The 21567-nt window shown below is 39.6% G+C and overlaps 1 protein-coding gene across 1 annotated transcript in view; it reads left to right on the forward strand.

The window, feature by feature from the left end:
* Window positions 1-21567, forward strand: part of LOC137608091 (ephrin type-A receptor 5) — a 53636-nt gene that overhangs the window by 18767 nt on the left and 13302 nt on the right. The window contains exons 4-9 of the mRNA XM_068334137.1: window positions 11907-12062; window positions 12183-12521; window positions 18865-18989; window positions 19892-19981; window positions 20576-20645; window positions 20799-20901. Of these exons, the coding sequence (XP_068190238.1) occupies window positions 11907-12062; window positions 12183-12521; window positions 18865-18989; window positions 19892-19981; window positions 20576-20645; window positions 20799-20901 (883 nt within the window). The remainder of the gene's footprint in view (window positions 1-11906; window positions 12063-12182; window positions 12522-18864; window positions 18990-19891; window positions 19982-20575; window positions 20646-20798; window positions 20902-21567) is intronic.

The raw sequence follows: 21567 nt of genomic DNA on the forward strand, positions 1-21567 counted from the left end.
ATGCTGGCCTGCCTGCATTCCAACTCCAGCTGACGAGGATAAACACATTTTGTTTTGCAATAGGGTGCAGCCACAACTAAATTATAACTAAATAGGTAAAGAAAAATATGAGACATATATGGTATAATGAAAATACCTCAGATATGATTTTGGAATACAAAACAACACAATGTTTGGAATTACACGGATATAAGGTTTTGTGAGCATATCTTTATCAGCAGATGCCTGCACTTTTCTAACCCTTTGGATTCATAAATAAATAGATATGTACAGACATACGTGAATACTTATCCCCTTATGGATTTTACTTTTCATATCCTCACCTACAGTATATATTTGAATAAGCTCACTTGAAAGTCTCATGCTCTAACGCTGTCACCAACTCCATTCACTACCTGTCAAGCAAGCGCTCAACCAATCACGGCGCATCTGCCAGAAGGAATCACATGAACAATATGGCGTAAGGCATCTGCTATGTTAGGAGAAGATTCACTTGATTCATAAATTCCACGATAGAGTGACAAACTATTTATCTTGTTATTTACGGTAATTTAAATGTGTATGACTCTCCTCATAATGATATTAAACTACCTTCTATCTGTATTACCTTTTCCCACACGCGTATCAACTGTTTAAAGCACTTTTGCGTCTCACCTAAGTCCGAGACTCACGGAACCAAGTGCATTTCCGGATGCCATCAGCCAGCAGGATTTGCGTACGGTATCATGTGACTGCCTACCAAAAATCCGCGATGAGTTGAAGTCACAAGCTTTGATGCGCGAATGCGCAAGGGCGCACTGGTATTTGAGCTCATTACAGTGATATTTGCATGTGCTGCATTCCAACTGAGACCAAACAAGAATACATGAAAACTGTTCTCCATCTTTTGATTTTTAATGGCCAGTGCTATTTTAGTAAAATTCAGTTTAATACTATCTTGTTAATTGGAAATGTATTTCCACTTCCTTGATTAAAAATGAGTTGAAAGACAAGCAGGCTCTGTCATATTGAAGCTGATGCAGATGATTAAAATCGCATTTTGTTTGGCGTAACATGAAATCAACTGCTTTACTGACCTTAAAGGGACGGGTGGTAAAGAGGTGTTCCCTCTGTACCACGACTCGCAAAGAAGTGTGAAGGTGTTATTTGGTGACACTGTGATCAAATCACCATGTTTTGCACTGGTAAGCTTCATAGTTCGTTTTCAGTGTCAACTTGGAACAGAGCAAAGTTTTCAGCTTAAAGGTTTTGCTGTTTTAATGACCGTTTTGCAGTGTGCAAATTTTCATCATTGGTTGAACATTCCAGGAAATACTCATATTTTATTTCCATGGTCCACATGTAGTAAAGCACAAAGTAAACACACCTAAAAGAGTATAAAAAACACTCCCGGTTATTAATGAAGCTAAAGAATTGTTTTGTTTTTCCTCAGAGTTTCATATGCAGATGAGGCCATTAAACTGACAGGCTTTGAAACGGTCTACAGAGAAAAACATGGCAGGGCTTCCTCTCTTTCAGCTTTGTTACCGTATGTCTCCAGTTCCTCAGCAAACACTTTTTCATGTGGGTTTCAGTCGGTCGCATCAGAGCGGGAAGCATTGAATTCTGGTTTTCAGACACTGAATGAATCCCTGGACTCCATACTGTGAGGAGTTGTGTATTCAGCATTCAGTGCATTTTGGGGCTTGTGGTTGCCTTTCAGATGTGAACATCTGCTGATCTGAATTTGAGAACCATCAAAATTCATTTCCACTCTATTATGTTTAATTTTCTTTCTCATTGAATTTTGATGTAGTTCCAAGAGAGCTGAGCGCCCCAATATTCAGCTTTTATTTCAGTTTCTTGTCTATCTTACCTTTTCAGATCATGTCTAACATGTTTCTACAGTGAGATATGTAAGATGGTATATGTGATGCATATTACTCATCAGATTCTTGGAAAGAACGGATGTATTTGACTCCTGGATGATTTGGTTTAATGCAGAATTTGTGAATGCAGGACTGAACACATGGACACGCTTTACCCCACATCCCTCTGTGTCATGGCTTTGCTTCTCATATTTACTTGACCTCTTCACTTTCATTTGCTCTCTTGTGTTTCACTGTCTCTCATTTCATCGTTCTGACAGCCTGTTATTCATCATCTCCTCCATCATTCCTTCTTCTTTCTCTTTCTCTTTATTGTTGCTAACAACATTAACATGTTACCCTGAATTGACACTCTTCTCACTCCATTTACAAATCTTTCGTCTAGATTAAAAAAAGTACAACTTTTCCTTTCTCATCCACACACACACACACACACACACACATTTCCTGTTTTAGCGTGTGTGGTCAACCATATTTTGTGTGCCTGTTGTCTTCACCTCTGCTAAAGAGTTTTAGTTTTTTTTTAATCCACAGGAAACCACTGGATTACAAAGCAGCCATGTAATATCTGTATAGATTTGGTATCATAAGTAAAAGATGCACAGAAAGTAATTCTATTCACATACGTAAAGCATGCTGCTGTCCCAGCTTGTTATCCCACTGATACCACTGCGACAGTTGACATCTATAGATGCTGTGTGTGTTTGTGTGAGACATATACGCTCAACTTCTGCTGAGATAATTGGTGATGGCCTGCAGCACTGTCAAGCTGAAGAGAGGGAAGTGGGGAGGAGGGAAGCACAACCATTTGTAGATGGATGGATAGATGGGAGGATTACAGCGAGAAGTGATGGCAAAACAAAGGGACACAAGATAAATGGAAGATTTCTCACCACAGGCTATGGGGGCAGAGAGATAGATGAGTATTATTTCAGTGGTGCAGGCGAAAGAGGAAGGACAACTGAGGATGGAAGTGGACAGATGGATGAAGAGATAGATGGGGGTGGATGTAGATTGAGCTCAGCCCCCCAGATGTGACTTAGTCTAAATAAATGCTCGAAGGAGTGAGGAAGTAATGGCTGAACGGAGCATTAGATAGAAATTTGCACTGAATGCAAAGTTCCTGGAATGAGAAGTGAATACAGCACTGAATGGTTTGTGTCATATTCATATTCAGATATGACATTAATGTGAAAGACCTCAATACTTACATTCCTCTCTACATAAAAAAAAGCAATTACGGATCAATGAGGCCAGAAGCCAGAACCACTTTCAACCCTTTGTTTTGTTTGGATTTGAATTACTTGTAGTTGGAAATAAGAATGAAAACTAAACTTTAATAATCCTGTTTTTGAATATTTTTCATCTAATGTCCGAATATATTCTGTTAATTGATCTCAATATTAGTCTTTTCTTGAGATGTATGATTATAACCAGTTTACTGGATTCAGGATGGAATAGTTGCATTCAACATGTTATTACAATACTACAGCAGCCCAATCCAACTATAATGTTTATGTTCACTCATACAGCATCAGCGAGACCCCAGTGAAAGAGGAATGTTGACTTTTGTGTAGTACTTATTGAAATTGACCACAACTAATCTTCCTAACTTACAAAGAAAATATCAAGTTTGAATGAAATGTTTGCTGGACTTTCCTTGAATAATTGAGTAATGGTATGAGATAAGGTGAATGTACTGATAGTCAAAGAGCGGTGGAGTGATACAATAAGGATAGGAGTAAGTCACACAATAATTAATATGGACCAAATTGAATGTTGGAAAGATGGAATGAGGAGAGATTTGCTGGAATAGCACTTTGACGAGATGAAATAAGAGCTGGATGGATGCCAGGATTAACAGTTTTGTGATGTTGGAACTCAGGCTGCACTGAATTGACAGAACAGAATAAGAAAGACTTGGAAGTGCAAGAAATGCACAACATCAATGGGTGACGACAAGACAAGAAAAGGATGACATCAGACAAAAACGAAGGCAACCAAGGACAGCTGTTGTTATAAAAAGATTTTCATGGAATAGCTTGTTAATACTAGTATAAAAATAAAACCACACATTTCATTCGGTAGGTGTCTCCTAAGTGTCACTGCCAAAGCTGGATTCCCCCTGATGATACTTTACTCGGTGCCAGAGCTCCCCTGATGTTACTCTGTGTTTGCCTGTCTGTCAAGACGTCACTGCAGCATATGTCAAACTCGATCTGGTCATGGTGGTGGCACAGCCATCAGCCATCAATGTGTAACGTGAGGAAGCCTTCTCTCTGCCTTCGTGCATGAGGGAATGAGACTGAGAACAAGCGGCTCACGCTTTCAGTGTGGGGCTTGTGGTTGATGGTGTGGTGACAAGGGCATCACAGTCGCAGACACACAAACACAATCATAGCTGCTGCTTCTGTTATTACAAAATGATGAGCCATATGTTATCTGCATTGAATTTCTCATTATTTTCTAAGGAACATTTGGAAAATAGCACATTAGAAGCATGAAACAGTTGCAAACTTTCCACCAAAGGCACAAAATATTAGCTTAATTACAAATGTGTTGTGTTCAATAACTTATTCCACACCAGCACTGCAAGCAGGTTAGTAATTTTTTGTTGTTGTCCTATCAAAAGACAAATCAAGTAGCATTTTTTTTTTCCATCGCAGGGATGCTGACGAGACAGAAGACCAAAATGAATCATGGATTGTTGCAAAAATGCACTAGTGGCAGGAGGCCTCTTTAATCCCATCATTTCCTGAAATGTGAATCGACTGGATTTATTGCAGAAAGTGTTGCCATTCATCTTTTGAGATCACGTTCAATCAGAAGCCTCTGCTGGTTTCTTTCACGCCGCTCTCTCACTCTGATGTCTTCTCCTGCATTTCTTTTTCTCTCCCTCTTCCATCTTTATGCCCAGTGCCTCACCATCACCCCATCATCTCAACATGGTGATACTGTCATGACAACTAAAGTGCTTCCTGAGTGCTTGTTGGGTAAACTGACTTTCCCAGAAGTGCTTCCTCTCTTTCACCCTTCCCTCTGCTAACATGCATACACAGTCACATGTTTCTTCCACACTTGCAGGATGTTTTAACACCAGCTATATCTATATCATTTGTCAGGACCTTATCTTAATATGATTCTAACCTGCCGCTATAATCAAGTCAACAATTTTGAACGCCTTGGAAGGAATGTTTCCTGCGTGATCATGTCCTCACAAAGATAAAAATACCTGTGCAAACACATTCTGGCAGTTATTGAAATATTAATAAAATACTTGCATGCAGCGGAGCCAGTTTCTCTCCATGAAAGCCTGATCCTTTCCAGAGTCTGTCACTAGCAGCTTGTAAAACTGGTTAAGCTGGTGGTTTTAGGTACTTCTAATAATAAGTGTAGGTGAGATAAGTAGTTTGTAATAAGCTATTTTTAAACATCCTGGGTAGATGGGGCTGAAAATTTGTATCTGTTAATTTTAATTCTGCATATTTACATATTGACTGTACAGTACATATATACGTAATACTTGCGCATTTTTTTATTGTTTGCCACCCACTACATTTTAACTTGAACCTTTGTTTTTGAGGAAAAATGTATTTAACCTCTGAAAAAAATTGTACCCCTACATGAAAAGATATAAAAGTATGGCAATATATTTCAAATTTGATAAGCTTTGGAGATAAGCTTTGTCTGGAATCCACAAACATGTTGGCTACATCCTGCGAAGCGATGATGCGTTGTAATTGTCAGTGTTTGTGTGTTCGTCTGTCCGTCCATCCGTCCACCAAATATCTCTACAACCGGTGCACACAGATGAAAGAAAAAGCACATTACTCAGGCAGCAAAGGGGATGAAAATGAGATGTTGACCTTGAGAAAACTAGGTCCAGGTCAAATTTTTGCTTTTATACTTTTTTAGGTACACACCTGAAACCTGATGAGATATAATCACAAAACAAAAAGCAAAATTTTCAGGAAGCCAGAGGCACAAAAATGTGTAGGTCAGGGTAAAATTTTGAATTCAGAGGTGTCGCGGGATGTTGCAGTCTCTGACTGCCTTGTTTAAATCTGGGATCTTTCTGTGCAGTTTTCCCGTGTCTGCAGGGGTTCTATTGAGGTTGTTTGGCTTTGTGCGTGTGTGTGTGTGTGTGTGTGTGTGTGTGTGTGTGTGTGTGTGTGTGTGTGTGTGTGTGTCACCGATGAGACTTTGACAAGGCCAATAAATTGTTTTATGTTTGAAACCAGCTTGACCCCTTAGGTTCTGCATGTGACCTGATTGTGAGAATGAATGGGTGCAGAACAATGACCTTTTCAGCCATCCAACACAGGAAAACTCCATTGACATGATTGTATATTATTATGGAATTATCATCTGCTTTTGTTTGTGTTCACACACTGGCATACACAAATACAAGCATGCTTCTACACATACACATGTGGACATTCACACAAACCCAGTAATGCAACAGTAATTTTTGAAGGTATGACTTTGACATTCATGAATACGCAGAAATGGAGACACACACATGAATTGTTTGTTTCTTAAGCCAGTAGCTCACCGTGGGACAAATACAGGAAGAGGATATTTACTTTGCTTGCCTGGTTTATTAGGTCACAATAGAATCTCTTAACAGCATGGCATTGTATTGAAGCTGAAGTTTACCATTGTTGTTTCTTCTGCAAAGGTTTACTTTTATGTCAGTCTTGCTGAAACTGTGTACAGCTGGAGGACTTTCGGGGGAGATGGGAAATATAAAATAAATGCCACATCCAACAAAATAGTGGAGGACATTTTCCTTTTATATCGCCTGATCACACAGTTGTGTTTCATACAGTATTAACATGACCATTATTAAAGTACTGAGTGCTTTGAGGTACCTGCACATGCTTGAGGTAGGTCCATTTAACACTGCTTTTTACTTCAAGTCTACCAGTGGTTTTGAAGTGTTGTATGAAGTATTGTTGCATTGTGAAATTGCTAGGGTTGCAGTACAGGGTCTCAGGTTAAATCCAGTACCACTACAGACTTTTTAGGATTCTGTGTATTAAAGCTCTCAGGTACACATTGGTTGGTTGGTACTCATTGGTATCCGGTGAAATGTACTGTATCTGTGCAGGGAATGCTGAGTATTTCTTGCATGGTTTTAATTAATCTATTTTTGGTTGGTAATATAGGATTTGGTTCCATTCCGCATCTATTCCCTCATAAATGAATTTACCGTATATCCGGAGTTCTATTGCTACACACCATGGGACCTTTCACTTTGACTTTAATCTCAACCCCCTTCCCCCTTCCAGTTTGTCTCTCTCCCCTTGTCCTAATCGTTTACTCCCTCTAATCCCACCAAATGACAGCCAGTCTTATAAATCAACATGTTTACAATGAAATGTTTCCAATTAAAGAGGACGCTCATTAAGAGGCATCAGCGGACACCGATGGATCTGTAATTGCCTGGGAAGCCAATGTATGATGCATATTAATTACGAATTAACCTCATACACACACAAAATGCATGCAAATGCATTTGTGTGAATTGCATATTAATTACCTATTACCCTTTGTGGTGTGCATTAAGAGGTGTGTGGCATCAAAAAGACAGCTTTGCCCAGGGGCAACACACGCAGACACACACACACACACACACACACACACACACACACACACACACAGGAATACCACCAATTCTGTCTATTCAGAGTGCATTCACAATGATGAATGAGCCATTACAGCCAGTCAGCCATGGCTATAACAAATCTCACTACACGAAATGTGACTGTGTGTGTTTTAATGCACCGGTGTGTGGGTGTGGGTGTGTGTGTGTGTGTGTAGGTGTGTCCCTTCAAGACAATCAAACGAGTAAAGCACCAGATCCTTGGATCTAACAGCCTGCTTGTCCTTGGAAGTGGAGATGCTTCATTGCAGGACATCTAACAAGATAAATAATGAAGGGATGATTAAATTAGAGGAAGAAATCAGTCACTGACAAAAGGTTATTTAATGTTACTGCTAATAGTCATTAAGATGGAACTGCATGGCCGTCTAACTAATGGAATCTAAGTTAGATTCTAAGTTATGGAATCTACTGATAATCATTGATATCCATAATATAATAACCACTGCCAGGTTTTTTGTTTGTAGGTTCTCCCCGTGTCTGTGTGGGTTCCCTTCAAGTTCTCCAGTGTCCTCCCACCTCCAAAAACATGTAGCCTAGGTGAATTGGTCACTCCAAATTGTCCATAGGTGTGAGTGTGCGTGTGTGGTTGTTTGTCTTTCATGTTGCCCCATGATTTGCTGGTGATGTATCTGGGGTGTACCCTGCCTCTCGCCCATTGCCAGCTTGGATGGGCAACAGCAACACCCGTGACTTGAAAAACGGAAAAGTGGCCATCCAGAAACTGAATGAAGTCATTCGTGTTGATTGTTATGACGGCTGTTAAATGTGTGAAATCTAGACAACAGGAAAAATTAACAGCTGTTAGGATCTCAGCAACTTTTATAAAGACTGTGTGAAGATGGCTGTATCAGTGCTGTTTATTACAGACAGATGTTGGCACACAGAAAGCACTACCCTTCACATTGCTGCAGACTAATTACATCACCATGTTATTCTGTGGCCTCTTACAGTGGGATTATGCTGCCACAGTGGACGGTGGTCAGGAATGGTGTGAGAAAAAAAAATGGCTTCAGATATTGACATCTTTACTTGGCCTCCATTTACAGTACTGTACTTAGATCTCATTCTGGTCACACACCTGTAGGTTGTCCTAGATGAGCATTATGGTCCCAAATTACAACTTAAAGGACACAGAGGAGCTCCTGCTAATGCTTTGTTGCCAGATACCACAACACACCTTTTGTGGATTCTTTGCCTCTGTGGGTCAGAGCTGTGTGTTTGGCAGCTAGATCATACCTACACAGTATCAGGAGGGTAAATGTTAATGTTGTGGCTGATCCATTTTGAATATGTTATTTCCTGATTTAAATTCAAATTAAAGCGGTGACTAATTCACATACATTGATCCAGATCCAATTTAACAGCCACTAGAATGTATTTTGTGCTTGTCCTGACAGCCACACTAATGGCTTCCAGGCTGCCCTTCACACCAAACAGACATGTTCTTATTGACTCTCTGTGGCATTTCCATAACTTCATCCCAGTTGCTGGCTACCATGACCTTTCTAAGCCACTTTTGCATGTGTGAATTCAATCCATTGATATGCAACCATCACATCCACAGTCAATCATGAGCAGTCACTTTTTTTTTTTTTTTCAAATATACTCAAACATATTATGACAGTGACTTTTGGCATGTCTACAAATACATGCTTGTAGTTGAAACCCTGTGTCTATTTTGTGTTTAGAGCACAGATCTTCTTTTTATTATTATACATGCTGTAAATGAGGGAGAATATAATGATGATCAATACTTTACCATTCACACTGATGGAACTTTTGAGTCAACTGGAATTGGCTTTCACTTAAGTGACATACAATAGATTTTTTTTCACACCAATTTGCATATTTTAAGTTGCAAATATTTATCAAGAGTTTCATAATCATTTGGTACTTAAAACAATGCATATACTGTACATCTATTTGAATATTATGTGGATCATCTCTCATTTTATCAAAACAGCTCTGACCCATTGAGACAGTAGCTCAGTCCTCTGGGGGTATCCTGTGTTGTCTGGCCCTGCAATGTTGGCATTAGATAGTTTTGGCTTTACTCATACATCCAATCATTGCTCAAACATGTTAGTGCCTTAGCATATTCTGATGTCGGAAACAATGTATGGGCAGATGCCATGTGCCAAACTAGAATCCACAGAGCTGCCAGTACCCGAAGTTTTGCAAGAAAACACTGCATTATAATGAGATGTTCTATGTTATCGTTGTATATGAGTGGATTTATTGCTGTGGATTGTGTGTACGTTCCTGTTGTGGTATAGAATAAATTGAATCCATGACAGCTCACAGCCACTGTGGCCAAAAGACAAAAATAACGCACACAGAGGAAATAGTCAATCAACTGAAAATTCAACACTTCAGCGAAAAAAAACCTAAAAAACGATGCAAAGTCACATTATATATATATATATATATATGATATATAATTCGATTAATTTACTCCGCTCAGCGCTTGTGGTCTCTGTATATGTGAAATGAGCTGACACCCCGTTTTTATTGAATTGGCCATGAGGGCCTGAAGGTTGAAGTCAAGGAGAACTGAACACCAGACTAAGGCAATAAATCTGTGTGCAACCATAAATGTGTACGTATGTACGGCTGAAGCAGACAAAAGATCAGGTGTGTCCTACTGCCCTGATTGCTACGCCCCCCATAGCCCAATGCCTGAAAAGATATGTCCTGAGCCCCGCCTCACACATACATGTAGGACGCCACACGTACCCGAACACACTTCAACAAAGGCTTCTTATGTGTGTGGGTCTGCACACCAGGATTTAAAAAAGTGTTTTTTTCTAGACAACCCTTATAGCTGGTCTCCGTTATGGCAATCTGGTGTTCCTACAGCACCACAAGGTCTTTGTGTGTGTGTGTTTGTGTGTGTGTGTTTGTGTGTGCATGGTAGAGGTGTGTTACAGGAGCCATCCAGGGCAGACTGAGAATTTTTCTGGCCTAATGTTCCATGACAATGGACCAAGGTTCCGTCAAGGGGAATCAGAGCTACTACCACCTAACTTCTGACACACACACACACACACACACACACACACACACACACACACACACACACACACACACACACACACACACACACACACAAATGTACAGATCCTCCCTTCCTTTTGCCTATCTTCTCTTTTCAGCCATCATTTCCCCTCATAAATGTCACTTTCTTCTCTTTTCTCATCGTATTTCTTTTTTTTACCGGTTTTATTTTCAATTATCCTATTATATATTGTCCTGTCCAGTTACTTGAGATTTAATTTTGTAGTTCTTAATCACAGTCACAACTTGAATGGGCTAACTGCCACATAAAGAAACAAAGGCTTGGACACAATACCTCCAAACCCTCAGGCTGTTGAGCATCTACCACAGATGAAACTGTTCTCTTTTGTCCCAGACACCTTTGTGTGAGCTCCTCACCTTTGCTCCTCCACAATAAATGAAACCGAATATTATCTATGTCTATGGAGATGGTAATCTATGGAATTCTGTTTATCAAAATTCCAATAATCCATTACTATTTCATCATCTGTAGCATGCGCCTGTTTGTATGTGTCTGCGTGTGACAGCAAAACCTGGAATAAACTGATGCTCTGATAAGTCAGTGATTGGTTGACTCAGGGGTGCAGCCATGGCGACAGAGGTTTGTTGATGTATTCTGGCGCGTTAACATTCTGAGCGTGTCACCCTGCTGTCTACCTGCTCCACTTAGATGAGGCATCTGATGGTTTGTTTTGTCAGAGAAAGTCATTACGCCTTTTTCTGTACTTGTAGTATTTTGTGTACATTTCACATTATGGAGCTGGAAAGGCATTATAGGATGCAGCTGATGCCACAACCACTGAAAAGGAAGTGGCATCATCTGCGAAATCCCCACAAAAAACCTCTAGTTGAAGATAATAAAATATGAATATTGGAGTATAGTAAAACCGTTTGGATTAAAAAAAAACAATCCCCTTAAGGCATATAAGAAGTCAGACTTTAGAGGGAACAAAGAACAAATGTAAAAAGCTGTGAAACAAATGCTTCTATAATTTTGACTGTGAAACCTCAAATCAACTGCAACCACCACAGGAAGTCTTTTTGTTGTTTTGATTCTGACCTCTTTTCTTTACCCCCCCCCCCCCTTGGGTTCTAACCATGTCTTTCTCTTTTCTCTCCCCCACTTCCCCTCTTTTCCCTCATGACGCTTTCCCCTTTCCAACGTGTGTGTGTGTGTGTGTGTGTGTGTGTGTGTGTGTGTGTGTGTGTGTGTGTGTGTGTGTGTGTGTGTGTGTGTGTGTGTGTGTGTGTGTGTACTCTTGCCACCAAATTTCTCTATAACTTTCCCCTCCCGCTTTCACCACTATCAGTCTGCAGGGTGGGGTTTTACCGCTCGCTGCTTGAGTCCTCATCCTGCAGTAAATGTCCACCACACAGTATTGCCAGACAGATGGGTTCCACTGCCTGTAGTTGTGATGCTGGGTACTACAAGATCGACTCGGACCCCCCCAACATGGCTTGTACACGTGAGGATAGAGCCTTTCTATTTGTACTTTCTGAATGAGATACCATCAGCTTTTGCCAATTTTTACAGAGATCAAATTTGATGTTATTTATAATGCTGGAAGTCCTTTTTTCCATCTCAGGCCCCCCCTCTGCTCCCCGTAATGCCATCTCCAACGTCAACGAGACAAGCGTCTTCCTGGAGTGGTCGATCCCCATGGAAACAGGTGGCAGGAAGGACGTGCGCTACAACATCCTGTGCCGACAGGTCTTACCAGATGGGAGGGGCTTGGAAGAATGTGGACCCAATGTGCGATTTTTGCCTCGTCGTGTTGGCCTGTCAAACACCTCTGTGATGGTGGCAGACCTGCAGTCGCACACCAACTACAGCTTCCTGCTGGAGGCCATCAACGGGGTGTCGGAGTTGGCCAAGAGCCACGCAAAGCAGTATGTGTCACTAAATGTGACAACTAATCAGGCAGGTATGTGCCGAAGCTGTCAATATTTTCTGTTTTGCCCATCACCGTCCCCCCCATGACTTCTCCAATCAGCACCACAATCATGTGTTTATATTCCTCATCATTCAAGTTTATTTTCACTTACCTAACAGACGCCATCACCTTTTTGTAATGACTTTTTGTTTTCTCCTCCAGTTGGAGTTGGCCACACACTAACCTATGCATCAGATTTCTGTTGTGAATATCGTTGCGTGATAGCAAAAGATGCCAGATGATCAGATTATCACAGCAAACCTGTCACAAATCTTTCCCTGTATTAATTTTACTTTTGCGCTGTCCCTGCAGTGAGTGAAAGAATGGGAGCACAATGGGAATCGCACTTTCGTTTGTGATTCCACATTTTTCATCGAAAAAGCAGCTTGGTCATGGCAATTATGCACCACATTTCATCAGTAAGGTCTGCAGGATTCTTTAGCAAATTGAAAACTCTTTTGAAAACGCTGTGTTGTGTGTGGCAGGAGGTGTTGATCTGCTTTGCCATCATTTTTTTCTAAATAAGACTGATAAAGTTTTTTTAAATTATTATTGACCAACTGAGCAAAAAGGAGATTCGGTTGGTATAATGTTTTGCTCTGCAGATTATTTTCTCTGTGATGCCAGAGCAGCCTAGAATATCTGTGTAATTATAAAGTATTCTTGGCCTAAACCAACAGCACAGCGAGGAGCGCAGTGGCCAAACATAAAAGATTGCTCTAATATTGGGCAATCGAAGCATCAAGCTATTCCCCACCGTTGTAAATATTGAAGCTTTGTTGGGTTTACTTTCAAATGGAGATTAAAATTGTGCTTTGGGAAACCCATTTTAATGTTTATGGGAGGTACACACTTTTGTAGTTTATTATATTTGTTGCTAATGAAATGGGTAGCGCTCAGTGTAATGAAATGAGGAAAATATGAGCTTAATGTTCTGTTTCCCAAGGCTTCCAGCTGTAGGGAAGGCGAGAAAATAACAGTATTTGAAGGAAAGTGTGTGTTCCTGTTTGTTGAACAGATGGCTCATTGACAGTGTGGTCAATAGAAGATGGTAGTTGTAGCAGTAGTAACCGGGTAATAGGATGGATATCATATGTGTGTGGAGGAGACACAGACGGACACACTCACACAGAGGCAGACTTTTGCCTGACGGGTGAGGCCATACCGATTGTGTTGTCACTGTGGCTGTCAGCAGTCTGACTGGATTACACCAGACTGCAAGACTCACATTTAGATTATTGGAGTTTCCTCCTGGATTAAACCTAGCCAGTCACTGGACCAAATGGACAGATTAGGATTACTGTAGATTACACATGGCTGGCAGAGTCAAACAGATGAGATCTACTGCTCTTTGGCTTGAATTTGACGGAGAAGTTTTTTTGGGGGGGTTTTTCTGTTAGCATCACAAATAAATACATAAAACACATCAATGAGCTGGAAGTATTTATAAGATAATGCACTGGAAACACTGGAAGGTAGACATACTTTAAACGGCTGTACCAGTAGCGCTGTATTGCCTTTCCAAATGTCTGGAATATAGATTGCAGAACATTTGTGAAAACACATGGTCCCATGCAAATGCTAATAGTGTTCATCTGAACCATTTACAGTTCATTCTTATCAAGGCAACTGTCTTTTGCATGTTAATGTGAAGTTTTCCTCCATATCCTATGCTCATTCACTGATATAAATACCATCGGAGGCCTTTTTAAATAAAATAACCCCTTAACCAGAAGAATTATTGTCCATCTTTGACTGATTTTGACAATCAGTTCTGCTCCAATCTTACCCAACACTGATATGAAAATTCTATACTACAATTTTTGTCAGGCAAACAGGAGAAGAAGTCATTTTGACAATAATCTTAAATCACATTTTTTCTGAACTCTTTCACATTTTCTGACCTTCTCCTCTTTAAAAAAGAAACAGTTGCCTCAGGGGGATTTTCATCTGTATTATGAACATGATCATAATTTGTCCTCACTCATTCATTCTACGTTTATACAATACGTCTGCTTATGAAGTGAAGGTGAAAACAAGCTGCCGACTACAGAGGGGATGGGTTAACTTCTGAAAGCATCAGAAGAATCTGCTGTTTGATGTGCGGGAAGCGTCACACTCGATAACGATTCCGTGAAATAGGTGATTTCACAGTGTCCTGGTGAAGCTCTGTTGAATAATAAACTGTTGGTGCTCAAGAGGAGGAGAGAGAAGTGTAAAGGTGGAAAGAGAAGGACAGATCAACAGGGCAGGAGTGGAGAGATGGGGCAGAAAAGTAGTGATTTTGGAAGGAGAACAGGTTAAAGGGAGAGTGAGGGGGGGTGGACGTTGACTGTTCATTCACACTCAAATACACTCAAATGTCTCGTGGAGTTTTAACTTTTTTAAAATTCAAGCCATGTATTCGCGCTGCTTTGATGTTCGCCTCCAATGCAGAGTGTTGATAAGGCAGGTAGACAGAAACCGCTCTTAAAATTGTAAAAATTAATTTAAAAAGAAAAATCAGCCGATAACTGGTGACAGAAATATTTCTTCAGTCTGAGTGGGACAATTTTAGATATAAAGTCATGCTTTACATATAAAATTTTAACTCACTTCTGTATTCATGGATACAAATTATAAGAGTAAAGAATTTCTGAAATGTAGTTGACAACTAATCAATAATCATTCGAAGGCCTGCCTTTTGTTTTGTCGAAAAGCTTTATATACAAGTTTGTGTTCTAGATCAGCCATTTGTCTTTTTTTGTGTTGTTTTTTCATGTTATTTGGGTGCAGAGTGTAGAGACTGCACACTAAATGCGCCAGTACATTGGTTTTGCCGTTGTAGACTATTAATCAAATGAATCGTGATACATTACACCGTGGGCGGTAAAACTAAGTGCACAGCCTGGTGCCCATTTCTCTTACTTTTGTTTTTTTTAAGGCAGAGGTATGAAAGGAGTGGAGTCACAGGAGGGCTTTAGCTTGAAACTGAAATTAACTCAAATTGTAAGGTTCATAGTTCTAATGTAGGTGTCTACCAGGATGAAACATGAATGTTTTCTAGTCAAACAAAAAAGAAATTCTGATCTTTTAACTCTCCATAGATGAAGCAGAGAATGGAGTTGAAACAAGTCTTTTTTAAGGCCCCCGCTTTGTGAAGCTATCTAATTCTCGGGAGTCAGTCAAAGCTGCGTATGAATTTGAATTCCTGCAGTTTCCAATCTGTATTGTTATTTCCAGGGCACTTTTAATGCTGTTTCTTTTCCTTTGAATAAATATATCTGTTGTATTTCATTCTTCTTTTCTCTCATGTTTCCCTTTGTTAGGAATTTGGTTAGTTTGTAAATGTAGTGTTCTTGTAAATGTATTTTCATGAATAGTTTACAATTACTAGTCACGGGGCAGTAAATATATGATGGAGCATAAAATAAGAGGTGGGGGATGTCTGAGAACAAAGTTCACAGAAATGAACTGGAGACATTGCAGCTCACAATCAGCACCTTAAACTCTGTTGGTCAGAATCTCTTGATTCTGAAGACTTTTCTGAATGCTCAGGTGACTCTCAATATATTGCAAGATTGGTTTCAGGCTTTTCACCACAGCAAGTGGACAAAGTGAAGAGTGGCATGAGATATCACTTATTTTCACAGGGGTTGTGTTGCAAACAGACAAGAACAAATGTTCTATTTCACAATCTTAACAAAGCAATGTGTCTGTGTCTCTTATCTCTGCTTCAGTCGGTCTCGGGTTCTTTCTTGCTGTCAATCTCTAAGGATAGTTAAAGGATAATAAAGCAGATAGTTGAAGGTCTGTATCGATCATCCCGATGCTTCAGACAGATAGTGGTCTGAGAGGCTTATGTTCTGGGCGAAGATAACATTGGTTTTATCTGAGGCCAGAGTTGTTCTACTTCAGGGCTGCTGCTCTCATCTGCTGAATAATTTTGTCAACTTTTTTCTAACATTTCTGTCCATGAAGAATACTATTTTTAGTATATATAATAATAATAATAATAATATAATAATAATAATATAAGCATTATAAAAACCAAGAGTTGTAATTCCACTGTCATCCCTGTCACTAAACTGAAAGTGTTGCTTGGGCTTTTTTTCACTCTATAAATATGTCTGGTCCTCGATGTCACATATTTTCTCACTTTTTTTTTCTTTTTTTTGTGAACTGATTCGGTTTGCTTGGTGTCTGGATTTCACGGTTCATCCTCTTCCTCTTCAGCACTCCTTTCCCCTCTTCCATCACCTCACATTTTCTGTCTTCATTGGGGTTTCTCAGCTACATCTCTTGTTTAGCTACAGTCACTGAATCATGGCACAAAGAAGTCTGGCATTGTGCTGAAAAGTGCTTTAGTCGTATACCTGGAAACTGGAAGGTCAGTGGCAAAGGCAGATCCAGAAATGTGCTTTGGGTATTTGAGCAGTTACTTGTGTGTTCTACAAGTAAAAATACAAGAAATCAGGACAAAGAAAACTAGGAAAGTTCTCATTCCAATATGTAATTTCTATATTCTCTGTAATTTCCTCATAAAATAAAGAACCAATCAGCTTGAGTTACCAAAATATATTCACAGTTGGTGCTGAAATTCATTCATCAAAATAGCAAAAGAGACATCAGAAGAAAACTACAATTCAGAAAGAAGCTTCAACATTTAAGTAATTTACTAATAGTCCATGACTTGTTTTTATCACTGAAATTCATACATTTGGGTTTTGGACTTTGCATCAAGTGAAACTTCTGACATTTATGTATTATAAAAAGCAATTTAAGCAATTGTAAAACAAAAAGTCCAAGTTCAAATGTATAGATTTTGTTCTGTTTTAGATGTCACATCCTCACAGTATTCTAAAATCAAGTATGAATACACTGTATAAAGTTGTATATGTACTCCATAGGGCTTTATGCTCTCCAGCCCCTCGTACCACAGCTGTTGATTAAAGACACTGGAAAACTGCATCCATTTCTGGGGGATTTATACTTAGATTTTGGTGTATTGTTACTCATTATGCTGTTGGGAAAAGAAGCCTCGTCTCTCTCATCACATCCTAGCATTTTTACCATTTAACCATTGAGTGTGTGATTTGGTTTCTGGTTTCAGGCTTTTAAGATGTTGCAGATAACACTTCTGTGTGACCATTCAATCAGGATACAGTTACTGTGTTTGTAGCAATGATTAATACCCTGTGGAGTTTTGCTGAGGCTATTGAAACTGAAACAGTGTTAAGCATTTGCAGTAGCGATACACACACACACACACACACACAGACACTCAGGATGTTGCCGGAGGGAGCATTTTGCCTGGTAAAAAGCTCTTTGTGTCAGAGACTCTCCAACTATCCCTCAGAGATGTGGGCCAATGGTTCAGGTTACAACAGAATGGCTCGGTGATTGATGCAAACTCACACACTTGACTTAAAAGCTTACAGGATAAATCATCAAAACTACTATGATGGAAGTATAAACTTTACAAAGCCAAAAACAAAGAGCAAAACAAAATGTTTTATGTGTACTTAAAGGTTTGCCAGCATTTTAAAGGAGAGAAGTTGAAAGGAATGCTAATCCCTGTAATATTTGATGTGTATTATTTTACTGCATTAGTCAAACTTTTCATTTTGTCATTACATTAGAGCTGTTTTAAAATGTGTGGTGGTTTTCTTGCAGCAAATTTTACACCAGAGGCTCCAGTTGATATTGCAGGCTCATTGGCCAACATCTTCTGACAAGATTTATTATCGTTTAATTCAACTCAGGTCTACGTTGGTGCCAGAGTGCACCGGTCTGTTTTTCAGTGACTGAGCTCCTTTGGAACCAGTAATGCTCTCAGTGGTTTAATTACAACCAAGGACTGCATAACCTCAGAGGAAGTCTAGTAACTAATACATCTTATCCTCCCTTGTTAAGTCAGGGTGACACAACAGCAAAGTTATAAGTACATTTCTGTGTGTGTACTCCAGTATGGAAAAATTACCATCAAAATCATTTTCAGTTTTGTGTGATTTTTTTTTTCTCAATTTCAGTTAATATTTAACTACATACAATAATTGCAGTTAGCGTCAGAATGAGCGTTGTTCATGTAAACATCCAAAGATTTCTCATAGATGCTGATGGTACCCGACAGATTTTACAACCGGTGCAATTACTCTCGTGTTTAATCACTGTTTATTATAATTTTATATCGGCAACATTAAACACTGGAATGAAAGAGATGCAGTGGGTTGAATCGTATAAAACTGCTTGAATTTTACCACCGAAGCAAATTAATATGTTTTAATTGTTTTGTGTCTCTCTGTGTGTTTGTGTGTGTGCGTGTGTGTGTGCGCGTGTGCGTTTTTGTGTGCAGCTCCTTCCCCAGTGAGTGTAGTGAGAAAAGGTCACACAGGGAAGAGCAGCATCGCCCTTTCTTGGGCGGAGCCTGATCGTCCCAACGGTATCATCCTAGAGTATGAAATCAAGTACTTTGAAAAGGTAATTTAATACAGAAATTTGTTTTTTCTTTTCTTTAGACAAGGCTTTCATTTCTGTGTGACACTGGAGTACCTGTGTAAAGCTTGTGGGTATATGATACTCAGTATTTCTCATGTGCAGTGTGTCCTGCTTTCCCTGCAGCTATTGATACGCTGGTTAATATTATACATTTTAATATTATAATATTAAAACGTATAATGTATTTTAATGTCACGATGAATGAAAATGCATCTTTATTTAATCAACCTTAATTCAAGTCAACATAATACAGGCGTCTGGATCAGAGAGTTTTTATGAACTGCTGAAAATCTACATTGCATAAATCGATGCCTTATAACAGCCGCATTTATTAGCAGATAGACTTCAGAATGATAAGCACCTTTATTTGATAATTTCTTTTTAATGATGAAAACTTCACAAAGTGATTTTTTTTGGATGACAGTGCTGTAGCTGCATTATTTTGAATTTTGATATATAATGTAATTTGATCCTTGTATTCATATCATTGTTCTTGTGTCCTTCTTTACTCTCTTTTGTTGTGTATCGTCTTCTTTTCTGGGAAGGTCAGACTGAAGGTGCACATAGCAGGGCAGGGTTTGTGGTTTGCGGTTAGCTAATGGCTTCTGGCTAATGGAGGGGGCATTTAGTGTTGCTTAAACCTGACGTGCTTACAGTTAGAGAAACTGATCCTTATACACACATGCATAGTTACACACACACACACACAAACACACACTCATACTACAGGTGGCTTTGCTATAAAAAAAATATGCATAGAAATTAGATACAGGCCAGACCTGTGTAAAATCTTGCAGAATAATTACCACAAAATGAAGGATGATCAAGACTGCATGTGTTTACGTCATGTTGCAGTAATTCTGACTGCCTTTCTTCTGCTACAGGAGCAGGACTCCAGCTACACTATTATAAAATCCAAGGAGACTGAGATGGTGGTGGAAGGCCTGAAGCCCTCTTCAGTCTATATCTTCCAGGTCAAGCTTTTTTTCTTTTTTTTTACAACAAAAAACTGATAAATAAGATTATCCATCCATTATCCTGAACGCTTCATCAGCTCGTGCGGGTCTCGGGGAGCTGGAGACTTTCCCAGCTGTCTAAGGGCGTGAGGCGGGGTATACTCCAGGCGCGACGGCAGTGCACCGCGGAGCTACACAGAGACATATAAACACACACACATACACTCACTCCTACAGGCAATTTGGAACGGCTAATTAACCTGAAGCGCGTGTGGGAGGAAGCTGCAGAACCCGGAGAGAACTCACACAGATTTGGGGAGAACATGCAAACTCCACACAAAGCGGGACTCGAATCCGTACCTGCCTTGTTGTGCAGAGACAGCGCTACCGACTGCCACACCCTGCATACCCTAAATAAGATTATGAAAACCAAAAAAACTATTTCACAAATAATTATTAGTGGCAAAATTTAAATGTTCTCTAATGAGAAGGGGCAAATAAGCATTATCCAAGGTTTTTTGGGTAAAAGTTACACGTGAATATATTTGAAAATACATTGACAGTTTTAGTTACTGCATGTGTGACACTTGGAATCTGTCTGATGCCTTACAGGTCAGAGCCAGGACCTCAGCAGGGTATGGCGCCTTTAGCCGCCGTTTTGAGTTCCAGACCAGTCCTTACTGTGAGTACGTCTGAGAAAGGGAGAGGGAGCATGATGTTACAACAAACTTCAACTTGACCTCCATCTGCTTTTGGAGACTGCATCATCAGCGTGTGTGTGTGTGCGTGTGTGTGTGTGTCATACGTGACTGATCCCTTCTCATTTGTTTGACAGTAACAGCCACCAGTGAGCGCGCTCAAGCATCAATTGTAGCGGTGGCCATCACCTTGGCTCTGGTCCTGCTGGCAGTCGTTGCTGGATTCCTGCTCAGTGGACGGTAAATCTTAAATACACAGACATAAAATGTGTTTCCATCCACATGATTTCAGGAAAAAAATGGACTATTTGAATACCAAAGGCTTTAACAGCTGATACCGCACATGTTCTGTTTTTTGTTTTGTTTTTTTACAAAAACAGGACATTTTTGGTTAATTATTAAGGGAAAGTTCTGCCTATGAAATTCTTAAGGAATAGGATGATCAGTATGGATCTCAAATGTATCATTATGATTTAAGCACACCAAAAATAAACCCCATTTCTGAGTGTGAGTGGTAAATCAGAGGAAATCCTCTTGTGCTCCTCAAGCATTTTGCGGATCAACAAAACTGACATATCACAAGTTATTTCTAACCCAGATATTTTGTGTTGTCAAGAAGCATTATGGGATTAGATAGTGTAGATGGCTGGAGGGTTGACTTTTGTAATAGGTCAGGATTATAAATTGCTTTAGGACTGATACATTTAAACCAACGGATTGTCCTGAAATCGAGTGACAAAATATCAACAATTTGTACTCCCAGTGTGGAGGATGAATCATTTAAAGAGTGTTTGTTAAGCCCAATAACATGTGTGGTTTTATTTCATTTATTATTATTGAGGGTAGTTTAGTTGTATTTCACATACAATTTCTAATATCAGAATATTGTTGAGGATTAAAGTGTTA

The sequence above is a fragment of the Antennarius striatus genome, chromosome 15 (genome assembly GCF_040054535.1).
Source record: "Antennarius striatus isolate MH-2024 chromosome 15, ASM4005453v1, whole genome shotgun sequence".
NCBI lineage: Eukaryota > Metazoa > Chordata > Actinopteri > Lophiiformes > Antennariidae > Antennarius > Antennarius striatus.